At 27.8% G+C, this 9,818-nt stretch overlaps 2 protein-coding genes and 1 long non-coding RNA gene across 5 annotated transcripts in view; all 3 read right to left on the reverse strand.

The window, feature by feature from the left end:
- LOC145963269 (uncharacterized) overlaps positions 1–1,881 on the reverse strand; it is a 64,842-nt gene extending 62,961 nt beyond the window's left edge. Inside the window, exon 1 of one of the 2 annotated variants that reach the window (XR_014436107.1) lies at positions 1,107–1,879. This is a non-coding gene — a long non-coding RNA (uncharacterized LOC145963269). Of the gene's footprint in view, positions 1–1,106 lie in introns of both variants that reach the window. The other variant, XR_014436108.1, reaches the window with a different exon arrangement.
- Positions 1,882–3,821: 1,940 nt separating this feature from the next.
- Positions 3,822–7,073, reverse strand: Bulli (regulator of MON1-CCZ1 complex protein bulli). 2 transcript variants are annotated; one of them, XM_083083646.1, is made up of 11 exons: positions 6,618–7,073; positions 6,237–6,542; positions 5,986–6,160; positions 5,751–5,910; positions 5,565–5,670; positions 5,333–5,486; positions 5,141–5,204; positions 4,838–5,057; positions 4,586–4,755; positions 4,175–4,450; positions 3,822–4,108 (listed from the first exon to the last, which is right to left on the reverse strand). In XM_083083646.1, exons 1-11 carry the CDS (start codon positions 6,744–6,746, stop codon positions 3,847–3,849), a joined length of 2,022 nt encoding a protein of 673 aa, XP_082939772.1. In that variant the 5' UTR covers positions 6,747–7,073; the 3' UTR covers positions 3,822–3,846. The 2 variants fall into 2 exon arrangements, with proteins under 2 accessions (XP_082939772.1, XP_082939773.1); XM_083083647.1 differs by having other exon boundaries at positions 6,237–6,523; positions 6,618–6,742.
- Positions 7,074–7,641: 568 nt separating this feature from the next.
- LOC145962526 (ribonuclease H2 subunit B) lies at positions 7,642–9,784 on the reverse strand. The gene is made up of 5 exons (XM_083083650.1): positions 9,644–9,784; positions 9,244–9,482; positions 8,853–9,138; positions 8,410–8,630; positions 7,642–8,071 (listed from the first exon to the last, which is right to left on the reverse strand). Exons 1-5 carry the CDS (start codon positions 9,744–9,746, stop codon positions 7,979–7,981), a joined length of 942 nt encoding a protein of 313 aa, XP_082939776.1. The 5' UTR covers positions 9,747–9,784; the 3' UTR covers positions 7,642–7,978.
- Between the last annotated feature and the right edge of the window lie 34 nt (positions 9,785–9,818).

Genomic DNA, 9,818 nt, shown 5'->3' on the forward strand with positions numbered 1-9,818 from the left:
TTTACATGCATTATATTTTATATTATATTAAATATTAACGCGCTATTTATTTATATTTAATATTAACACTCTGCACAATATGTAACGACCAACAGAAACACATTAATACAAATTTTAAGTGATGATGTTAATAATAATAGAATGAAATAATAAATAAGAATTTTAGAAATTCAGTCTGATATATGGATGTTTAGCAAAATGATTTTTCATTCATAATAACGGAATGACAATTGCTGCAAAAAAGTGTATAAAAAATTAATTTATTAAAATTACAATATTAATGCGATTAAACAATATTCCTTTGGAATGCATTAAGTAGATATTTTCAATATTACAACTTATTTCGAACTCAATCTTAATCTGTTTCTGTTCTTACATAAAATATATTATAAATATTCAAAAAAGACGCGTACATTTTTGACAGACTGTATATATAGCATGTAAGAAAAATGAAAAAAGAGGCTAAGCTAATGAATCAAAATCGAAAAATCAACTTTCGAGAATCTCTCTCTAATATCTGTGTGTAAGTATATGCTTAAAATTTAAGGCTATATCTTAACGCCTTGCTTACCGGCTTATCAGTTAATTTATATCCAAATCGCAAAATTTACACTTATAAAGTTTCACAGATATATCATGCGTGTCGGCATAATTCACGATAAAATTACACACTCAGTAAAACAGAAATAAATTTTATTAAAAATATAGAAATATAATAAAATAAAGTAAAACAAATATTAAATTAACATTCTAAATTCATATTTTTTTAATATGTAAGATAATTTTTCCCGATAAAAATTGAAATAATCAAAAATACTTTTACCATTGTCCAAATAATATACAATTATACAATAAAAATGACAGTAACAAGATAAACTACATCGTTCGCTACATTAAGATTTGGAAAAGTTTTAATATTGCATTAATTTCGATTATCTGTAAGCTGGTCGGTAATAAAGACGTTAAGAAGAGAACCAATAAAATCCGAATTCAAACTATAGATATGTCTACATCTGTACATCTTTACTCTCTCTCTCTTTCTCTTTCTCTCTCTCTCTCTTGTTGTCGAAAAAAAAATAGTATCTTGTAAAATTAACTTAATTTACCTTTTATCACACACTGTCGTCGAGCTTATTATGGACCACAACATTGAGAATTATATAATTCTGCGAACTTTACTGTATACGGAACGATGTGATCGAATCAGACGCAATTACGGTCTTCTTGAACGCACAGAACGATTCATAATCTTCTTCAATCGATTATCTCGCAAACGAATTTAATTAACATATATGTTAATTTACATACTTATGCTCGCGCTAATTTTCTTGCTTTTTACTGTTTACACAATTATGTTAATTGTTTTAATATTATACAATTACAAACTAATCTCTGACATGACGCGACGCGACAAATATTCGGCGGGGGAATGAAGTTGCAAAGCATCGATATAATATGAAGCTAGGCGCAATGAGTAAGGCCAATTAAAATTTGATAAATTTGTATTTTAATTTTACGCGCTAAAGTATGCTTTTTTAAAACTGTCATTAAAATCATAGAAGATTTTGTTATTTTATTTTTAAAAATTATTTTTCTTTCAAAATATAGAATATCCAGTATATTAATTTACTTTGTGTGATTAAAATATTTTTTAATGAAATGATCATTATAAAGAAATTTACATTTATCAATTATTAATAAGTATTTCACATTCGAGAATATTAATTAAAACATAATATTGTGTCCACGTGTGCAATATAAAATGGATTATGATGCAATTAATGCAATTGCTGCATATTTTCTACGTTCTATATTATTGAAACTGTCATTTCAAAGAGAGATTTTTTTATAATGCTGTATATAATTAAAGTGAAACAAATACATTCATTTTTTGAAAAGATGAAAAAATATGATAATAAAAAGTATATAATTGAGTAAATAATAATGAAAGTAGAGCATATATATTAGATATGTTTCAGTATCACTTTATATATATATATATATATATATATATATATATATATATATATATAATTTATAATAACTCTATTCATCGATATATCTCCATTATTTTCGTAAGTAGTAATGAGAAGTACAATATATAATGTATTATATAAATGCTTTGCTTTCAATCATATATTATATTAATATTTTATATATATTTAATATAATATATTATATTAATATTTTAATTTTTTATTTTGTCATGTAAGCTAGATAAGACGTTTATATATTTCCATTATATTTATAAAGAATTACACGATATCAAGCGGACCGGAATCCATAATATTAATCTTAAGACAATTGATATTTATTAACAGAATTATAAATACGCATACTTTAAGACTCAAAGCAAAATTAAAATTCCTAAATTTCTAAAATTTTTTAACAATAAAAATAAAATTTTCTTAAAAAAATTATTATATATATTGTTGCAAGAAATAAGATATCTTCGAAGATATTAATATTCTCATATATTCATATTTGATCATTGATTCAATAATTCCATAAATTAAAATTTTTTTGACATGAAAAATGAGAAATTAAACCGAATTAAACTGAAAAATACAGTCCTTTTACGCTAGAATATTTTCCGAATATTAAATAAAACAAATTTAATGTTTCAAAATTATTTGATCTAAAGAAGGTCGTAAACGGCTCTATTGGATTGCTATTTATTTTCTGAATCAAATAATTGCAAATAATTTCGAAGTCATTTAACTTATCGTAATTAATAGATATATAGATGAAATAATTAATAGATATATTGTAGATGAAACAAAGTAATCCTCTGTGACTAATCTCCAAATATATCGTAGTATTTTTCATGTAAAAATACTACATTCGCAATTCTTTCGCGTTACTTTGACGACTTGAACATTTTTGTAATCGCGCAAATCTAATTATTTAATAGAGCTGTGCGTTCGATATTATTTAATATTATTGCAGTTGTGGCTTAATCATAATAATAAAAAGCACTTGCATTTATGACTTAATTGAAATAGCTATCTTCTACTTTCACTTATCTACTCTGTTATCGCTCTCTAGATTTAATTAAAATTAAAAATGCAGCGCCTGTTACCGTATAATCTTTGACTTATCATAATAAATCATATTTAGTATACACAAATTTTATTGTATTTCTTACTTGATATATACACAAATTAACACATTCTTCTGTTGTCACAATTCTATTGAATATTGTACTTTAACATTGATTGGTGGTCAATTCGTTTACATTTTAATGTCGCAAAATATGATTATGATTTTTTATTAACTAAAGAAACCCCTATATATATATATATATATATATATATATATACATATATATATATATATATTTGTCCCAAAATATCAAAAAAGAAAAGCGAATTTTATTACAAAGTTAATTACTTTATAAAAAATAATTATTAATTTTTTTAATGTATTTGTTACATTAAAAAAAATTTTGTTTATTAAAGATTGTGAAAGAAATTTTATATACTTTGTAAATCTTGAATGTAAAATTCCTACAATAAAAAGAACTTTACAACATAGATTTTATAAGAATAAAAAAGAAAATGAAACAATACTTCAGACAAATACTACACACGTCGCTCACAAACCTTGATTTTATCTTTCTTTCTCTTTCATTCTTTTCTCTTTAATAAATAATCCGTGTGTATGTGTGTGTGTGTGTGTGTGTATGATCCGTGTGTGTACATATGTATATATATAATTATATAATATCATAGGAATTTACAAATAATGAAGCAGCTGCTTCATTAACTTCGTTAAATAAAAATAAAGAGATAAATTGCTGTCTATCGCTTTTGTGTATGTTATACAAATACTAATATTGCAATCCTATGAAGAAATAGTAGTAACATTCGAATTCGTGTCCGAATTGCATTCATTGTCTGTTCCTTGGAATAAGTATTTGAAATATTGGACATATGGCTGACAATGCTCTCCCCTTGTGAAAGCCGTAGTATTATGTAGCCTCAAATTGCGTTGTTCAAAAAACTTGAAGACTGAATGAAAAAGTGTTGCGTCATCAGTAGCTTTCGCCGCCTCTAAGAATTTTCTCGCAGATACCTGATCCACCATCCCAACTGACCGAACATATCTGAAAGAAACATGTAAGTAGTGTCCAAACGTCATTGCACATTCAAAATATAGCTTTCCAAATTACCGCAAAGCAGCCAAAATATGTCCTTTAGATAAGAGCACTTCAATTATCTCTTCATGCGCGTTACCCAATCGCTTTAGCATATCCAATGCCAACTGATGCGCTGCCGGATATAAGTTTTCCAGAGAAAGTAATAAGCAAGCTAAAGGCTTTGAATCAGCGACGACGTGGTATTGTAACAATTGATGGAGCTGATAGTAAGCCTTTCGATGCACCAGCGTTGTGATGATCAATTCATGCAAGTAATGTTGCACTGGTATTCCATGTTCAGCTAATGATCTATGTGATACAATTATAAAAAATTAAACTGAAATCATTCTAATTGTAAGTTATATATTATTCTAAGTTAAATAAATTGAATTTATTCTATGTTATGATATCAGCTATTATATAATTTTTGTACACCTGACATACCTGATATATTCAAGTAAAACCCATATTACCATCTTTGGCTCTATTGTGTTTTCAGAAAATTTGGATAATATGTGACTGTACATGTCACTTTGATCAAGTAATAATTTATGTTTAAAATTTTCTGCCACTGCTGTTGTATTTTTTACATTATTTTGTAAGGGTGTTCCCATCTGCAATTGATAAAATAATATAGATGGTATATTGTGTTCTAATCACACATCATATGCAAAAAAGAATTCAACATAACATTACCTGATTTTGTATTTCGCTTTCTAAATAATTTCTGTATACAAAATTAAGTTTATCAAATATGATTGGCATCTCCATTAAGCTTACAGGTAATTGTGTCATAAAGTCCTGCAAGACTTGTATTAATATTTGCTTAGCATTTGACCGCTGCATTAAAAATTCTACAAGGAGTACTTTATCTGTAATTAATTTCACCAAAGCTTCCAATCTTAGCTCGATATACCTATATTGATATTAATAAAAAAGTAGATCAAATATGTATAAATGATTCAAAATAAAAAGCATTGTAATTAAATACAAACATACCATAAACAACCCAGCTTTACATCAATTATAATATTTGGTTGGAAAACAACCCAATTAGGGGAATCTATGTAGTGTTAAGACTCAATACATTTAGATCAATGAAATAATTTTGTTCTAAATATTTTAAATATTATACTTAAATTCATAAGATTTATATTTACATATAAGATTTCTTTTTAAATGAAAGGATACATAACTGACATGGCTGATACATCTGATCGGATAAGGTTGTACCTGGTACTTTAAGATTAAATGGTTTAATTGGTTTTGCCATAGCTATGCTGGTATGATGCATTACTGTTCCATCACTCACTCCAGATAACATAATATCAAATATCATTGATGTCTACATAAAAATACACAGTTAAATACTACTATTCTAAACTTGTTTATATTTAATGATAATATAATATAATAATAATACCTTTGATGCTTGATGATGAACAATGATAAGATTATCAACAACATTTATAGCAAATCTGCCACTAACATCTAGTTTCAACATATGACTCTTTTTAATGGTCATCATCCTGTACAAGAAGGCCAATTATAATGTTTAAATATATATATATATATATATAATTACATTCAATGTATAATAGAGTCTTACTTATGTACAGTATAAATGTATACAAATGCTGTTCCCATCGAGCGGTTGGCTCCTGGTTGATGTCTTAACAAAATTATACAAGGTGTTCCATATAATACAGCCAATGCTACATCTCTTTCAGAAACAGCTAATTTTCCTGGTTTTGTTATACTATGTTCAACTGAAATACATTACACATACAAAAATAATTTTTGTCTAGCTTGATACTTAAACATATTTGTTTCTTCTTACTTACTTTCAAACTTAGTTAATTTATGAAGATTCCCAGGAGTAATGTGCAATGCTTGTATTTGATTACCAACTGTGCCAGATGATAATAATACCAGATAACTTTTGGGACAGAATACAAACCAATTTACCCCTAAACTTAAGCACTTTAATGCTCTAATAGTACGTTTCTCTGGATTAACCTGAAACAGCAGCATTTATCTTTTGACTAATATAATTCTCTAATTAATAGAAAGAAAAAATATAAAAATTTCTTACATGAAACAATTCTACACCATGATCTGTGACTACAAGTATCTCAGTGCCATGAGTCCAAACAAAACCCAATATTGTGGCGTTCTTTCCTTTGCATGGTTGAGAGTATTCGACATGATCCAAGCCGGATGCAGGGGAATAATTAACAAATTCTACTGATGAATTAGTGCGTTGGATCGCGAGTACATTCATATCAGGAGAGAACTTGATAGATATTACCGGGCCTCTGTCCTCCATTCGAAAATTTAAGTTCTGGTCCGGGCCCTTAACGAGCACTCCTGTAACACCGCCTGAGCGAACAGCAAATACCTATATACAAATAAATTTTTATCATTCTATCAGAGATAGCGATAAAAAATTTTTGATCAACTGAAAACAACTAACTTGTTGTTTCGAATCATCGAAAAACACATTCGTGAGGCAGCTGACTGATTCGAACCTGATAGGATCAGCAGACAGATCCAGATAATAATCGTCGTTCTGCCCCCGATCGTCAACTTCCATGTCTGGCATATCTGATCATCTGATTCAAACGCTTGACAGTTCTCGAGACTGCGGACTGTAGGTTTGTTCTTTTTAGCTGAACTGGCTGCACTAGTTCAGAAAGTGTACACTGAAACGTTCTTTTTAGCAGAAGTGACGTCAGATACTGCTATTCTTTTTAGCAGTGCAGTGCTGTTCAGTGCAACAGTTCATTGCACTGCCTGCCCTAGGTCTTGAGGTAGTGCAGCGATGCAGTTCAATATGGCGATTTATTTAAACACAAACAGCAGTTTAAGATATAATTAATAACGCATTAATTGCGAAAAAAAGACATAATAGTCATGTAAATAACATTAATATAAAGAATATAGATAAAAACAATTATTAATTAATAGAAAAATTTTAAAAATTAAAAAAAAATTTGAAATAAATTTTTAATTATAATTAATAAATTTAAAGTTAATTTATCTACAATTAATTTTTCTACAAATTTGTAATAAAATAAATTTTATTACAAATAAGTCTCTCTTCATCGGATAATTCTGTTATTTATAGGACATTTATGTTTCTCATATTTTGATGTGCCATGTTAGTACTGCACTAAACCGTTCTTTTTATTCCTCATTGTGCTTGTGCACTGGCAGAATTTTCTGTGAACTCGCTGGTTCTAGTGCAGTCCCAGTGCAGCACTAGTTCAACTAAAAAGAACAAACCTTGTGATACACTAGGGATTTAGGGATAAAGATAAAATTCTAACAATTCTACCAATATAAGAATTACAAAATCCCTCCAATTCAGATCTGTTCTTATTGCTTGCACTTTTTACACTCAAATTCTTCGTTTTCTACATTCCTATATCTACACAAAGCCACAAAAAATGAAATAGACGTAGAGATGGAAAAAGAGAGAAAATAAAGAATCCAAATAGTAGAAAGCGCAAACAAAACGAGCCTTTATTGAGTTTTGTATACGGAATATTTCATATATTTTACACAATTAAAAATTACAATAAATAAACGTTTACTTAAATTGCATTTATTATGTTGCATTTAAATTTTAATACTTAAAAATTTGTTTAAATTGTGGGAAAAAAACTATTCTCTTCCATATATAATTCAGTCAATGAAATAATAATGCAATTTTCAATTTGGATGTTATGTTAAACACATTTTTATACAAAACAATAAAATTTATCAATATATCGACAAAAATGCATTATAATTTTCAAATTGTTGCAATTTATATATCTTATATTGTGAGATTTATTTTTTATGAAAAAAGCTAGTAATGCTTTTAGATCCTGCAGCTGCTCTCTGTTTGGCTAATTCCTTTTTACCAGGGATGTTTTTCTGTATCTATAAGAGAAAATGTGCAGATACTTGGGCTGCGTTCCTTTTTACGCTTTCAGCGCTGAAAGCGTCGCTCTATCTTCGTTTGATATTCGATGTGCAACAAAGACAGAATGATGCTTTAAGCGTGTAAGCGCTCAAATGGAACGCAGCCTTAAATACATATACAGATACAAAATTGCCTTTAAACTTTGCAATGTTATACAAATGTTAATAAAAACAAATGTGCTATAATCTTAAAGTAGAGAAAAATTGATAAATTTTTTACTTACAAATTGATATTTAATATTTTATTATTTTATTTAATATTTTATTAAAATTATTATAATTATAAAATAACTGACCTTTTCAGGTTTAATTAATAAGTTCTTCGTCTTTGCTTTTGGTATTGGGCTTTCTTCAAAGGAATCTCTTTTAAGTTTTTTTTCATTAGTTATATTTTTAGGACTATCTAGTTTGCGTTTTTTACTTTCCGTTTCAGATATATTCAAATGTTGTGCTAATTTTTGTGAAAGATCTTCAGCAAGATATTCGGATATAATTCCATGTGCATATTTCAGATATTCTATAAAAAAAAACATATGTTATCAATAAATTAATTATACTCATAAATAATTTTAAGAAAATAATTGCAAAAATTGAGATTTAAGAAGATCTGATTATTTCAATTATAATATAGCAAATATTAAAACATTCTCAAATATTTAATATTATTCAGTTCATTCTATTTTTTATTATAATTACATAAATATAGTAATCGTAATTTATAATTATTTTCCTTTTTTACCTGTCTCTGTACCAATTTCATATTTAGTACTTTTGACATAAGTAGCACTCATAGCACCTTGGGACACGTGGACTCCTTTTTGTCTTAATAAATCTGCCACTCTTTCTACCTTTTTCTGCAGCCACTTTAATGATTTTTCTTCATTATACTTGTAAGCTTGTAATGATTGATCTCCCTTACAATCAGCAACTAACAACAGTTTCAAATTTTCACATTGTGCAAGGCGAGATGTTTCTGGAAAATCTTCATCCCAGAGACATTGCTCTAAAGGTTGCGCTAATTGTGACTATAAAATATCCATTATTTAACACTTGTTAGATTTTAACAATGTCTACATAAATTAATTTTAAATAATTTAAATAATTAAAATCCTAATAATCCTAATAATTACCTTCCTTAGATACGGTAAAACTAAAAAGATCGGATCGATTGGTGTTGACAAATGCAATTTGCCATCAGATTTGACATTATCATCAATAAACCAAGATCTTTTATTTTCGTCAAAGATTAAAACTTCCTGCACTGTGATATTACCAGGACTGAATACAAATACGGTTGGTTTATTAGAAGCTGGATGTCTAAGTTTTACTGCTTCTGATTGAGCTACATTTGAACTGTCTAGGCTATTCCCTAAAAAAATAAGCATATTTTAATAAATATATTAGAAACTACTTGACAAATATGACTTGTCAAACAGAATATTAATTAATTGCATAAAAACTGCTGGTTACTAATGAAGAATAATAAATATTAATAGCCGACAATAAAGCGTTCATAATTTTGTGTTTTACCTTTCATAAGAAACACCCATGTGTTTGTCGACGAGCAACTTGTCTTGACGCACTTTTGCGGCGATCCTTTGGCGCGCGAAGTTTTCCCGCGCGTATGTTGCATTGTTTTCTATAATTTGCGTCCTCATAGAAAACGGAGCTTGTAACAAGAGTCAAGAGTATAAATCACAGAATT

The sequence above is a fragment of the Camponotus vicinus genome, unplaced genomic scaffold (genome assembly GCF_025532165.1).
Source record: "Camponotus vicinus isolate PSW18456_S1 unplaced genomic scaffold, iyCamVici1.0 SCAF_12, whole genome shotgun sequence".
Taxonomy (NCBI): domain Eukaryota; kingdom Metazoa; phylum Arthropoda; class Insecta; order Hymenoptera; family Formicidae; genus Camponotus; species Camponotus vicinus.

Excerpts from the sequence above, each read along its gene's own strand:
- Bulli (XM_083083646.1), bottom strand. The coding sequence starts at position 6,746 with ATGCCAGACATGGAAGTTGACGATCGGGGGCAGAACGACGATTATTAT. Across the intron at positions 4,451-4,585 it reads GTTTTACTTGAATATATCAG|ATCATTAGCTGAACATGGAA; the intron begins GTATGTCAGGTG and ends TGTATCACATAG. Across the intron at positions 4,109-4,174 it reads CATATTTTGGCTGCTTTGCG|ATATGTTCGGTCAGTTGGGA; the intron begins GTAATTTGGAAA and ends TGTTTCTTTCAG.
- LOC145962526 (XM_083083650.1), bottom strand. The coding sequence starts at position 9,746 with ATGCAACATACGCGCGGGAAAACTTCGCGCGCCAAAGGATCGCCGCAA. Across the intron at positions 9,139-9,243 it reads TTTTACCGTATCTAAGGAAG|TCACAATTAGCGCAACCTTT; the intron begins GTAATTATTAGG and ends GATATTTTATAG. Across the intron at positions 8,072-8,409 it reads TATTAATTAAACCTGAAAAG|ATACAGAAAAACATCCCTGG; the intron begins GTCAGTTATTTT and ends TTTCTCTTATAG.